General features: G+C 37.0%; 2 protein-coding genes across 2 annotated transcripts in view; both read left to right on the top strand.

Annotated features, from left to right (window-relative positions):
• The first annotated feature begins 8,861 nt into the window (after window positions 1-8,861).
• Window positions 8,862-12,288, top strand: LOC113053546 (ATP synthase F(0) complex subunit C3, mitochondrial-like). Its single transcript, XM_026218669.1, has 5 exons — window positions 8,862-8,953; window positions 9,119-9,183; window positions 9,893-9,967; window positions 10,798-10,973; window positions 11,777-12,288. Exons 2-5 carry the CDS (start codon window positions 9,145-9,147, stop codon window positions 11,889-11,891), a joined length of 405 nt encoding a protein of 134 aa, XP_026074454.1. The 5' UTR covers window positions 8,862-8,953; window positions 9,119-9,144; the 3' UTR covers window positions 11,892-12,288.
• Window positions 12,289-12,662: 374 nt separating this feature from the next.
• The window catches only part of LOC113053545 (cyclic AMP-dependent transcription factor ATF-2-like), a 28,153-nt gene continuing 26,061 nt past the window's right edge, over window positions 12,663-14,754 (top strand). Inside the window, exons 1-3 of the mRNA XM_026218668.1 lie at window positions 12,663-12,713; window positions 14,418-14,487; window positions 14,608-14,704. Of these exons, the coding sequence (XP_026074453.1) occupies window positions 14,440-14,487; window positions 14,608-14,704 (145 nt within the window). The 5' untranslated portion in view covers window positions 12,663-12,713; window positions 14,418-14,439. The remainder of the gene's footprint in view (window positions 12,714-14,417; window positions 14,488-14,607; window positions 14,705-14,754) is intronic.

Genomic DNA, 14,754 nt, shown 5'->3' with positions numbered 1-14,754 from the left:
GTGGCCAGTCCATGATTCTCGTAAGGCTCTGCAGCGTTTCCTGGGTTTTATCAACTTCTACCAGCAATACATCAAGAATTTTGGGCAGATCGCTGCACCTCTCACGGCTTTAACCTCCACCAAGGTGTTCTTTAGACAGGCTCAGGTAGCCTTTGACATTTTAAAGTCCCATTTTAGGGAAGTCATGGCCTAATGGTTAGAGTGTCGGACTCCCAATCGAAGGGTTGTGAGTTCGAGTCTCGGGCCGGACGGAATTGTGGGTGGCGGTAGTGCATGAACAGCTCTATCTCCACCTTCAATACCACGACTTAGGTGCCCTTGAGCAAGGCATTGAACCCCCAACTGCTCCCCGGGCGCCGCAGCATAAATGGCTGCCCACTGCTCCGGGTGTGTGCTCACAGTGTGTGTGTGTTCACTGCTCTGTGTGTGTGCATTTCGGATGGGTTAAATGCAGAGCACAAATTCTGAGTATGGGTCACCATACTTGGCTGAATGTCACTTTCACTTCACTTCACTTCACTTTTGTCTTTTGCACCTGTTCTGTTGGGTCCAGATCCTGAGGCTCAGTTCATTGTCGAGGTTGATGCTTCGGATGTTGGGGCTGGCACAGTTCTATCTCAGCATTCCCTCCGTGACGGGAAGGTGCACCCGTGTGCATTCTTCTCTCATCATCTCAGTCATGCAGAATGTAACTATGACGTTGGCAACAGAGAACTGTTGGCGGTGAGATTGGCCTTGAGTGATTAGCGTCACTGGTTGGAGGGGTACAAGTGGTGGGAGGGTGCCGGTGGTTGCCGAGAGCAGGCCGCATCACCGGCGCTCGATTCAGGTTACCGGTGCTGCCTGCGCTGTACTCTGAGGTCCTTCAGTGGGGTCACATGTCAAGGTTGGTCTGTCACCCAGGGTTTCAGAGAACGTTGTTTGCCATTCGTCAGCACTTCTGGTGGCCTGCTATGGCTGCGGATGTTAGACAGTTAGCCAGATGTTAGACAGGCTAATCATAGTTCCGTGTAGCTGTTTTTATTTTTTTCTCTAGAATCCTTGTCTTACTATCACTCTCTGTTTTTTAAAGTGATAAAATATAACTTAATTCACACCATATTTCTGATATTTTTGATCAATCTTATCAGATTAATTTTGATCGTTCACTTTTATTTTATATCCGTGTATCATGTTTATCCGTATTATATCATGTTTATGAATCCGTGCACTACATTTTTCGATTCCGGCAACAGAGCCCCTGCAGCAGGGCAACTGGGTGACAGTGAGGAAGCGTAGTCATGGGTCAAAACACCGCTCTCCTGTTACAATCAAAACATTAAACAGGTTCTCCCCACTCAGTGATGCACCCACTGAGAAACCTGATGAAAGTGCTCTAGTTATTGGTGATTCTATTGTACGGAACATGAATATAGAAACACCAGCCACCATAGTCAAATGTTTACCGGGAGCCAGAGCGCCTGACATCTTGGCAAATTTAAAAGTGCTCGTTAATGTTAAATGTAAATACAGTAAAATTGTTATTCATGCCGGCGCTAATGATGTTCGACTTTGCCAGTCTGAGATCACTAAAAAGAACTTGCAAGCATGATGTCAGACACTGTAATATGCTCTGGTCCCCTCCATGCTTACCGTGGTGACGAGATGCATAGCAGATTGACATCACTCAATGGCTGGATATCTAAGTGGTGCCCACAGAATAACATACATTTCATAGACAATTGGACGAGCTTTTGGGGCAGACCTGACCTGTTGAAAAGAGATGGTCTTCATCCCTCCTGGGGTGGCGCCATTCTTCTCTCTAGAAATATGGAAAATAGTCTTAGTGTTTATATTTGACTAACTGGGGCCCAGGTCAGGAAGCAGACAGACTGGCTAAACCGATCATTTGCTAGCTGTCTCTCGTCACAGAGGTCAGCTTATCCTCAGCACATAGAGACTCTTTCACCTAGATATCACACTATAGAGGCTGTGTCTGTTCCCCGAACTAGAAAATACAAAAAACGTCCAAACCAAGTTAAGATTAACAATTTAATTGAGGTTCAACAAATAAAAAACAGATGCAATATGGATAAACAAATGATAAAGCTTGGCTTTTTGAATATCAGATCCCTTTCTACGAAAACACTTTTTGTAAATAATATGATCACTGATTATAATCTAGATGTGCTCTGTTTGACAGAAACCTGGCTAAAACCTGATGATTACATTATCTTAAATGAGTCCACCCACCAAGATTACTGTTTAGACATCAGCCGCGTCTAAAAGGCAAAGGGGGAGGTGTTGCTTCAATTTATAACGTTTTCAGGATTTCTCAGAGGGCAGGCTTCAAGTATAACTCGTTTGAAGTAATGGTGCTTCATTTAACATTATCCAGAGAAACAAATGTTAATGATAAATCCCCTGTTATGTTTGTACTGGCTACTGTATACAGGCCACTAGGGCACCATACAGACTTTATTAAAGAGTTTGGTGATTTTACATCCGAGTTAGTTCTGGCTGCAGATAAAGTTTTAATAGTTGGTGATTTTAATATCCATGTTGATAATGAAAAAGATGCATTGGGATCAGCATTTATAGACATTCTGAACTCTATTGGGGTTAGACAACACGTTTCAGGACCTACTCATTGTCGAAATCATACTCTAGATTTAATACTGTCACATGGAATTGATGTTGATAGTGTTGAAATTATTCAGCCAAGTGATAATATCTCAGATCATTATTTAGTTTTGTGCAAACTTCATATGGCCAAAATTGTAAATTCTACTTCTTGTTACAAGTATGGAAGAACCATCACTTCTACCACAAAAGACTGCTTTTTAAGTTATCTTCCTGATGTATCCGAATTCCTTAGCATATCCAAAACCTCAGAACAACTTGATGATGTAACAGAAACTACATACTCTCTTTTCTAGCATTTTAAATACAGTTGCTCCTTTACACTTAAGGAAGGTTAAAGAAAGCGGTATGACACCATGGTATAATGAGCATACTCGCACCCTAAAGAGAGCAGCCCAAAAAATGGAGCCCATCTGGAGGAAAACAAAACTAGAGGTATTTCGTAGTGCTTCGCGGGAAAGTAACCTATCCTACAGAAAAGCATTAAAGATCCGATTACTTTTCTTCTCTTTTAGAAGAAAAAAAAATAACCCCAGGTATTTGTTCAATACAGTGGCTAAATTAACGAAAAATAAAGCCTCAACAAGTGTTGACATTTCCCAACATCACAGCAGTAATGACTTTATGAACTACTTTACTTGTAAAATCGATACTATTAGAGATAAAATTGCAACCATTCAGCCGTCAGCTACAGTATTGCATCAGACACTGCGCTATAGACCCCCTGAGGAACAGTTCCAATAATTCTCTTCTAAAAAAAACTGAAGTCATTGCATTTTGGAAACAAAGATGAAGTGTTCAAGGTGAATGCACACCTTGACTCTAGAGGTCAAACAACTAAAAATCAAGTAAGGAATCTTGGTGTGATTCTGGAGACAGACCTTAGTTTCAGTAGTCATGTCAAAGCAGTAACTAAATCAGCATACTATCATTTAGAAAACATTGCAAGAATTAGATGTTTTGTTTCCAGTCAAGACTTGGAGAAACTTGTTCATGCCTTTATCACCAGCAGGGTGGACTATTGTAATGGGCTCCTCACTGGCCTTCCCAAAAACACCATTAGACAGCTGCAGCTCATCCAGAACGCTGCTGGCAGGATTCTGACTAGAACCAGAAAATCTAAGCATATCACACCAATCCTCAGGTCCTTACACTGGCTTCCAATTACATTTAGGATTTATTTTAAAGTACTTTTGCTCGTTTATAAGTCACTAAATGACCTAGGACCAAAATATATTGCAGATATGTTCACTGAATATAAACCTAACAGAGGACTCTGATCACTAGGATCAAGTCAGTTAGAAATACCAAGGGTTCACACAAAACAAGGGGAGTCCGCCTTTAGTTACTATGCTGCCCGCAGTTGGAATCAGCTTCCAGAAGAGATCAGATGTGCCAAAACACTAGTAACATTTAAATCTAGACTCAAAACGCATCTTTTTGGCTGTGCATTTATTGAATGAGCACTGTGCAATATCCGAACTGATTGCACTATATTTTCACTGTTTTATTTTATTATTATTTTTTTATATGTAAAATCATTTTCTAACTGTTTTTTAAAAAAAATATCATTTTAAAAGTTTTAAAATTGCTTGTTTTGTTTTTTGTTATTATTTTTCTTCATGATTATTTTACTTTCTTTTATGTAAAGCACTTTGAATTACCATTGTGTACGAAATGTGCTATAAATAAACTTGCCTTGCCTTGCCTTACTATAGGAGAGGAAGAATTGTATAAACTTGTTAAATCATCTAAACCAATAACATGTATGTTAGACCCTATACCATCTAAGCTCCTAAAAGAGGTGCTTCCAGAAGTCATAGATCCTCTTCTTACTATTATTAATTCCTCATTGTCATTATGATGTGTCCCCCAAACCTTCAAACTGGCTGTTATTAAGCCTCTCATCAAAAAAAAAAAAACACAACTTGACCCCAAAGAACTAGTTAATTATAGACCAATCTCGAATCTCCCTTTCCTGTCCAAGATACTAGAAAAGGTGGTATCCTCACAATTATATTCCTTCTTAGGGAAAATGGTATATGTGAGGATTTCCAGTCAGGATTTAGACCGTATCATAGTACTGAGACTCCTCTCCTTAGAGTTACAAATTATCTGCTCTTATCATCTGATTGTGGTTGTATCTCTCAATTAGTTTTATTGGATCTTAGTGCTGTGTTTGACACAATTGACGACAACATTATTTTGCATAGACTTGAACACTTTGTTGGCATTAATGGAAGTGCATTAGCATGGTTTAAATCGTACTTATATGACCGCCATCAGTTCGTAGCAGTGAATGAAGATGTATCGTATCGATCACAAATGCAGTATGGAGTACCTCAAGGCTCAGTACTAGGGACGCTACTCTTCACGCTTTATATGTTACCCTTGGGAGATATCATCTGAAAACATGGTGTTAGCTTTCACTGTTATGCTGATGATACTCAGCTCTTTCTTTGTGGCCCGGTGAAACACACCAATTTGAAAAACTATGGAATGCATAGTCGATATAAAAACTGGATGACGAGTAATTTCTTACTGCTAAATTCTGAAAAAACAGAGGTGTTAATTATAGGACCTAAAAACTATTATTATATATAATGCATTTTTAATAACCTAGAACACTGTCTGAGACTTGATGGTTGCTCTGTCAATTCTTCGTCATCTGTTAGGAACCTAGGTGTACCCTTTCAACTAATTGCCCAATTGCACAGCCTTACGAGTGTTCATATCATGAATGCTGGGTCTTGTTTGTTTTCTGAGAATCTACTGCACCTACTGGTAACTTGTTTGCCACGTAGCAATAACAAATATACTAAAAACCTGGATTATTCTGGTTAGTCACATTGTACTGCTATTGTTTTGAACAATACTGTATGTGTACTGTATTATATATGATATGAAAAAGTGCACAGACACTGAAAAAGTTTGGCCAAAGACATTTTTTTTAGTTTTATATATAGCTGCTTTTCAATGTCAACTAAATGTAATAAATAAGCAAATCCCAATGGTTTAGTGTGGATTGTGCTTAATAACAAAGTGATTTGGGGTTAACTTAAATACTGAAAAAATTATGGAAATGTTAAGGCGCAGGTAGCATCAGAACCACGGACAGTGCCATAAAATACAAACATAGCCTAGCTTTCCTTTAAAATTTAAAATTCCAAGTTCGATTCCAGTTTAATGTCTAGTACAATATTCTGTGAAAAAAAGTGACCCGACTACTTTGAAAATCGTGCAGTCTGAACTTGGCTTCAGTGAAATCAACTTTTTGAGGTCCCCACCATGTAATAAACATGCACACACACACACACACCTTTAGCTGTCTAAATAAGGACATGCCACAGCCTATTTTGTTTTGTCATTATACAGACTAACCATAATTAACATCAATAAATTTATTAAATATTTCTGCATGTCCAAGGCCTGTCTTTATGTATTGATGTAGCACACACATTAGTGTGTGTGTGTGTGTGTGTGTGTGTGTGTGTGTGAGAGAGAGAGAGAGAGGGAGAGAGAGAGAGTTTGTTTCTCTCAGTTGCTGGTGCTGTCAGCGTGCTAAACGCCTCTCACAGCTTGTCAAAGGTGTTGACCAGAACCTGCACGAGGCTTTTTTCTCTCTAACAACTGCACAACACACACACACACACACAGCTCCATAGGTGCCCACTCCTCTGACAGGATGTGCTGCTGGCACAAATTGTAATTCATAAAGGTTAAGGGGGTCAATGCCTTTTATCAGCCGCCCGTGTGTGTGAGAGTATGTGCTGTCTGATGAGGGCCGCATGCAAATACACCCTCTCAAGATGTTCAGCTCACTGAAGGGGGAAGGGATGTGTAGTAAAGAAGAAAACAGACAGTTGAGCATGAGAATGAGCTGCAGGAGTGCTGAGAGGACCATAAAGAACTGGAATAAAGACTAGAGAAAGTGATCAAAAGGGTAAACAGAGGATAAACCTGATCGTACTGACTTTGAGAGAGAGTGACTAACTGCAAGTCTGACCATTAAACATCCATAGATTGCTCCCTGGAGAATAATCTGTTTTAAAGGCGTCCTCATAAAAGCACTTTTCTGCTCATTTTGGCTGTATTCCTTGTTTAATATGTTTATTTGAAAAAACATATATTTAAAAATATTAAATACATTAAATAATGAAAATAAAATGTAGAAGGCACACACATGAAACCAAATCACTGTGTATAAAAAAATAGTATAATATATATATATATATATATATATATATATATATATATATATATATATATATATATATATATATATATATATATATATATATATATATATAAAGATTATTTCGGCCATTGTCCTATTTTTTTTAAATGCTCATGTTTATGAATGTATTTATGTGCATGTTACAATTTTGGATGTTACATTTTTTTTCAAATGTAGTAATTATATATACATATACATATATACATATATATATATATATATATATATATATATATATATATATATATATATATATATATATATATATATATATATATATATATATATATATAAGCATTTATTTTGCATTTGGTTTTTTTAGGAAACACTTTTGTGTCCTTGTTACATGTTACATGTACTTACTATTATAATAACAATGAATGATGGACAATAATTACATGTAAGTAACCCTAAGTCAAACCCTAACCATATAAGCACATGTAGCTAATTAATATAACTATGCTTATATGCATAATTACACTGTAACAAGGACACCTTAAAATAAAATGTAACTAGTTTTTATCTTGTCTAATAAAAAATATCTTAACCCTTGGCAGTTTGATGAACTACTGAGTCAACAATCTTAGAAAACAAAAGGTGTGAAGCTGTCACTGGATACAAAAGCTGAAAGGTACATCTCCTTTAAGTACCTTAAAAATACATACCTTTTGAAAGGGCATTGCCCCTTGCATATTTTTTTCTTTGAGAGAGAGAGAGTGAAAAAGATAGATTAAACCACGTTTAATGGTTCAGGGGAGATATAAGGTCAGATTGAGAGCATTGCTTGTGGCACACATCAGTGTACTCTGGTGTTTACTGCTTGTTCTGGTAAATGTCTGTTATCCTGGTATTCTACAGATACAGATTCACTGTGGAGCAGCGGGGTTCAGGACACATGGGAGGCTCTCTGACCCCCTCTGCTGGACAGGGAACCTTTTCTGGACAATCATCCCATTCTACACAACAACAATACATAATATAGTGCCATTTTAATGCTCTGTCATTTGCTAGTATGTTTCGAACATGAGATATTAAATAGTTTGTCAAGCTATTTTACTAACAGAATTAACATCCTAATTTAGATTTCTTTTTTTCTTTTTTTGCGCTTTAACCCTAGAACAGAAGTTTCAAACTTTCATAATAATAATAATTATATATATATATATATATATATATATATATATATATATATATATATATATTAATTATAAATTATTATTACTGTCAACATTTACTACATTATAAAAAAGTTATATCTGAATATTGTTTCATTGATTTAACATGAACTAACAATAAATAGTTACCATAGCAACACAAAATACTAATATTGGTGTGAGCTGTCAGCTGTCAAAATCTGATTATCTTTTAAAGGCTGATTTTTTTTTTCTTTTTCTTTTTTTTTCATAATTATGGCTTATTATAATGTGGTATATGTCTTAATTATCATTTTGAGTATATATTTTTTTCTTTTATATCATAATTATTAATATAATTAATAATAGGTCTATATAACAATTAGGATTTACAGAAGCATGTTTTTTTTGTCTTATGGCAAAAATGGACTTTCATAAAAGGGAGCAGTTGTTTTATCAGGCAGTCAAGTTCTGTATAGTTTTTGTAATGCAATCCAGATTTACATGCAGCACAAACATTTTTTGATGATCTTCAAAAACAACACTTATTTTTTTATTTGTTTTTATTTATTTTTTATTTTGCGTGCCAACTTGTAATTTAATATGTTTTATGTCGTGTATTTAAATTCCAGCAATAATTAATATATAAATTTAAGCTAGATACGTTTTAAAAGTAAATAAACAAATACAAAAATATTTCATCTTTAAATCTGAAAAGCTCTAAGGCAGCTGTCCATTTTTATACAAAAACAATTATAGTTCATACATTAATATAATACTGGCGTGTTTAAATAGTATTGGGGATGTCTGTGGCTTTTTTGAATTCATTCTGTCTCTGAGGTCTTTCCAATAAAGCACTAAAGCAGCGGCCTTGCTTCGACGTCACGCATTTATCCGGGTCCTTGCGCAGCGTGGGTTGTGCGCAGGCGCAGAACAGCCGGCGCTTCGACCTCTGTCTTCGGTGAGTAGAGTATCCTTCTCATTAAACAAATCATCTACAATCATCCTCGCTGTGCATTGACTCAGAGCCGCGGGGTTCATCGGGATAACATTAGGAGACTCATCCGCTGCCTACCACAGCCTTATTTCTAAAAGTTTTCTCTGACCTAATATTTTGTATTTGCAGAAACCTAAAGTCCCTCGGCTCTGAAGATGCTCAGCTGTGCGAATTTCTCCTCCACGCGCGCCCTGGTGAGTGAAGCGCGCTTCAGAGGACACAGTAACTCACTCACTCACTCATTCATTCATTCATTCATTCATTCATTCATTCATTCGTAGACGCGTTTGAACGGGTTAACGTCATGTGTCACACACTTGACCTTTGACCTTGTGCTTCGCTTTGGAAGTTGTGAGTTGGCAGGACGGCTAGCAGGCTTAGATCAAGCGCTGTGCTGGTTAATAACGCTCATATTCTCCGCAGCATGTGTAACCATCCTGCTCTTTCTTTATCGGAAGGGCATAAAACCACTTCCTGTCCTGCTGTGTGTCAGCCGCCTCACATAGATTGGCTTTAGTTTTCGAGTTAGTCTTAATCAAGGATCTGAACCTGCCACATTTACGTTATCAGCTTAGTTTAACAGGCAGTGTGTTGGTGTTGACATCTGTGTAGTATGCACTTGTTGGTTAACACTATCATGTTGATGAGCTCTAAAGCAGCTGAAGACTTTTATAAAAATGTTGTCTTAAATCAGCGTTGCATGCATTAGTCCTGTGGCAGACCTTGAGCCGTAACTTAAGCACATACTGCTTTTTCCAGAACTCATGTTTTTCATAAGACTGTTATCTACTGTTCCACACAGGAACTAGTGTTCATGTGGCTCTGTGCCTGAATGCACTGTAATTTGCTTTGGATAAAGGCGTCTGATAAATGTAAATGTATTTTCTACACTGTGTGTTTTAGGTGCGTGCGGCCTCCAGGTCCCTGTACAGGCCAGTTTCTTCCGCTGTGCTTTCCAGACCAGAGGTCAAACCAGAGGTGACCGCCAAACCCGCTGTATCTCTCTCTCTCTCTCTCTCTCTGTTGAAACTCTTAAAGGATTAGTTCACTTCCATAATAAAAATGTCTTGATCATTTACTCGCCCTCATTTCATCAAGACGTTCATGTCTTTCTCGCTTCAGTCAAAAACAATGTGGGAAAATATTTCAGGATTTTTCTCCATATAATGGACTTTAATGAGATCAACAGGTTGAAGATCTGAATCTTCAGTTTCAGTGCAGCTTTAAAGGTCAATCCTTGTAGATGATGTTAACGTACAAATTATTGTACGTGTTACAAAAGATAAACCGTAACATGATTTACTTGATTCTTTGAAATAGTTTGTCTGATCCACAGCATGCATGTTAGGGGTAGTTCACTTAATGAAGACATTATTTGTCCACACTCATGTTATTCTAAGCCTGCAGACACTTTTGTTGAGACAAAATCAAACCTGTTCATCATATAAAGCGTTTGTATCTCTTCATAAGACTTCAATGAAATTGCACTATTAATATAAGTTAACTTTACAATGCCTTTATGACCCTTTTTTTAATTATCTGGATTTTCACTGGAGGGACAGATACTTCTCAGGTTTTATGAAAAATATTAGTTTCAAAGGTTAACCAGTCTTAAAGGTTTGTTATGATATGATGTCAGAACTCTCATTCCTGTCTCTTTAAGGTGTTTAAAGTAATTGCAGTGCTTCCCTACTCCTGGTGAACTGTATTTAGTTCCTCTGATCAGAAGTGTCTGAGCTCTGGCTGTTGCTGTTGTGGGACAGCAGGTGTGGTGTAGAGGTTGAGTTAGTCCTCTCTTCCTGCTGTAGGTCAGTGCTGCTGTCCTGCCTCAGGTGACCCTCAGGAGTCTCCAGACCAGCGCTGTGAGCCGTGACATTGACACTGCTGCCAAGTTCATCGGAGCGGGAGCTGCCACTGTGGGAGTAGCTGGATCCGGTGCTGGGATCGGAACCGTGTTCGGGAGCCTTATCATTGGATATGCCAGGTAAAGCACAGCAACATTTCATATTATGATGTGTTATCTATTTATTTCACATCATTATATATACACATCACATGATTTGTGACATTATACACTACCATGAAACATTTGGGTGTTTTTTTTTTAAGAGAAGTCTCTTATGTTCACTCCATTTGATCAAAAATACAGTAAAAACTGTAATATATAGTGAAGAAATTCCATTTAAAATATTATTTAAAATGTATCCTGTATTTTCAGCATCATTACTCCAGTCTTCATTGTCACATGATCCTTCAGAAATCATTCTGATATGTTGATTTACTGCTTAAGAAACCATAGATATTTAAAATTGTTGTGCTGGAAACTGATTTTTGTTTTTTCAGGATTCTGTTATGAATAGAAAGTTCAAAAGAACAGTAATTATTTGAAATAGAAATTTTCTGCAGCAGTGTGAAAGTATTTGCTGTTACGTTTGGTCAATTAAATGCATCTTAGTTGAATAAAAGTGTGTATTTTATATATACACACACACAAATATATTATTATTATTTTTTATTTATATATATATATATATATATATATATATATATATATATATATATATGAAAAATGTATGTGTGAATTTACCTTTTTCCTTAAAAAAACTTACTAACCCAGACTCTTTGAACTGTATTGTATATCAGTTGCTACCTATTTCACCACTAGCTAGTTGGTTTATGAAAGCATTTATGCACTTCAAAGCAATTGTTTTTAATATTGTCAAGATGTTTGCAAACATCTGTTCATGTAAGCAAGATTTAGTAAGATGGTTGTGTGTTATTTTGCAGGAACCCATCTCTAAAGCAGCAGCTCTTCTCTTACGCCATCCTGGGCTTCGCTCTGTCTGAAGCCATGGGGCTCTTCTGTTTGATGGTTGCTTTCTTGATCTTGTTCGCCATGTGAAAATCTGCTGGTTATGGACACACATTTAGTACAGCTGTGACTACTAAACAGTGCTGTTGCTACCTAAATGTCTGCTGTTGGTCTCTGTGAGAGGAAAATGTATGAATGTTAAATCCACTCTTTTAAAACAAATCATGCAACAATTAAAAATGGTTTAACTCTTTATATCAAGCTGAAGCTCACCATGGAGATCAAGAAGCTGACAGCACTGTCTGTTCATCAGATTAGAGATGTTATGAGGGTCTGTAGACTGTAAGGGTCCTTTCAGATGTCTTCAGGGGTTAAATCTTCTGGCCAATAGTATGACTGGACATTTTTATCAGTTGGTTTAAAGCCAATTAAAACCTCTATTGCTTTTGTAAATTGCATTAAATAAATTTAGATCACAGTTTAACATTTTTGTGTTGTCTGTTTATTTTCTTCCACACAATATCACTTGCACTGTTTTCATGGTTTACTAACACATAACAAAAGACGCTAAATATGTTTGCAGCCTTATGAAGAGAACTACAGTGAAACATATTTTGCTTATGCATAAGGATCATGAATTACATTAAAAAGCCAATTGTTAAATCGGATATAAACTAGGTTTCAATTTTCTGCAAAGCAGAACTCATCACTCGCGAGATGTCAGTGTGCTTTCACTCTAGGGGTCAGTAGAGAATTATTTTATCGCGAGATTAGAGTTTAAATGGCTTTGGCTCTGGGTCAAGTGGAGTGTCTGATTCTCGCGAGATTGTCAGCTATTAAGGATTAAGCAGTTCCCAACTCTCGCGAGAGGTGGTATAAGTGGGCTTTGGCTCTTCAGGGTTCAGCCTGCGGGTGAGTAAGCGCATCAGTGCACTGTCATTATAAGCAAACACGACTTTAGAAACGAGCTTTCGGGTGGCTAGCAGAATAGTCTGAATATGTAACCCAGTGAAATGCAGTTTTATGTCACATTCAGAGCTCGTCGGTGTTTCTTTGTTGTTAATATGGCGACGCATGCTAACAGCTAGCCGAGGTCCCATTGAAATGAATGGGAGATGAGGCTAAGCTTTGATTAGCCTCTGTGACCGATGTAAACAATGTGTTTATTGTTGATACAGTCTATGTACTGCTGGAAATACATTAAAGAAATGCAGGTCTGTGGTTAAAGACACAAACGCTTCGAGTTGAGCTCTGTGAGAATATAGAAAATATAAGTGTTATTAGAAGTATGTTAAGCAGGAGGTGACAATAGGTTGTGTTGTTATAATCAGTCAACATCAGCCTGATCATTACAGCACATTTCATTACTGTGTGTGAGTTATTGAGTGGTATAATAAACGCATAGAGGCCAATATCTAGGATTTAAGTTTATATTATACAGATAGTGATGCATAATCCCTGTTATTAATCTTATAAAATCCCTATCTATGTCCTGTCATACCTACTTTGATAACTACAGACACAGCACAAAACATTCAGCTTTTAGTAGTGCAGAATAATACTCATTATTGCACATGGTTACAGATATTAAATCATGCTGATTGATATACAGTGGCATGCGAAATTTTTGGGAACCCATTGCAGAATCTGTGAAAATGTGAATCATTTTCTAAAAATAAGAGAGATATTACTAAATGCATGTAATTTTTTTATTTAGTACTGTACTGAGTAAGATATTTTACATAAAAGATTGTTTGCATATAGTCCACAACACAAAGAAATTGCTGAAATTATTAAAATAACCCCCTCGAAAGTTTCTGTTTGAACAAGATGCATTAAGAGTTGGGGGGTGAAAACTTTTGGTATTTGAAGATCAAGGTAAAAAAATAAATATTTGTGTTCCGGGAAACAAACAAGTATATCTTCTGTTGCTTACGAAGGGCAGAACTAAATGGGAAAAATATATATATATATTTCAACAAAATAAGAAAAATGTCGACATCTTGTTCAAAAGTTTTCACCCCCCAATTCTTAATGCATCTTGTTTCCTTCTGGAGCATCAGTGAACGTTTGAACCTTTTTTTTAATAGTTGTGTTTGAGTGCCTCAGTTGTCCTCAGTGTAAAAAGATGTATCTCAAAATCATACAGTCACTGCTGGAAAACGTTCAAAGATGCTATAAAACTGAAGAATCTGCAGGACATGGAGGATTTTTCTGAAGAACAGTTCTCAGTTTAACTTTTCAGAACAAACAAGGGACTCATGCACAACCATCACAAAACAGAAAGACAGTCGAGGATCATCGGGTGACCACACACAGTATTAAGAACCAAGGGTTCCCAAACTTTTGAATGGGGTTATTTTAAAAATTTCAGCAATATTTTTGTCAACATCTTTTATATACAATATATTACTCAGGACAGTACTAAATAAAAAACAACATGCATTTAGTATGATCTCTCTTATTTTGTTAAAATGAACATTTTTACAGATTCTGCAAGGGGTTCCCAAACTTTTGCATCCCTCTTTATCACACTTGTGTTGTTAGCTGTGGTCTCAAGTCATTAAGTCGATGATTAATGACAGATTGCATGTTTGACTTGTGTCATGTTATCAGGTGGCAGACTGAAGCTGTGAATATGAGTGATGATAAACCGTTCCTCTGCACTTCTCCTGGCTGCGGACAGGCATGTGATCACTGCTACACACTTGAACAGATATTACCTGCTTGCTTTTTGTCCATTTACAGTTTCATATTGCTATTTATGGTTCATGCATCTACATAATGACTGTCTTGTCTGCAACAGCGATTCACAAATGAAGACCACCTGGCAGTGCATAAGCACAAGCATGAGATGACCCTGAGATTTGGTCCAGCACGCAATGAGAGTGTCATCATCGCCGGTGAGTCTGAAAAGTCAGCAGTTCGTAATAAAATCAAATGAACATGAATT

This window comes from Carassius auratus, chromosome 34, assembly GCF_003368295.1.
Source record: "Carassius auratus strain Wakin chromosome 34, ASM336829v1, whole genome shotgun sequence".
Lineage (NCBI taxonomy): Eukaryota > Metazoa > Chordata > Actinopteri > Cypriniformes > Cyprinidae > Carassius > Carassius auratus.
Note: the sequence above shows the minus strand (reverse complement) of the source record. Positions and strands in the feature narration are given on the sequence as shown.

What these genes read in the sequence shown, in the direction of transcription:
- LOC113053546 (XM_026218669.1), top strand. Translation starts at nt 9,145, where the DNA reads ATGCTCAGCTGTGCGAATTTCTCCTCCACGCGCGCCCTG. An exon ending in TCTCCTCCACGCGCGCCCTG is followed by an intron (nt 9,184 to 9,892) that starts GTGAGTGAAGCG and finishes TGTGTGTTTTAG; the next exon opens with GTGCGTGCGGCCTCCAGGTC. An exon ending in CTTATCATTGGATATGCCAG is followed by an intron (nt 10,974 to 11,776) that starts GTAAAGCACAGC and finishes GTTATTTTGCAG; the next exon opens with GAACCCATCTCTAAAGCAGC.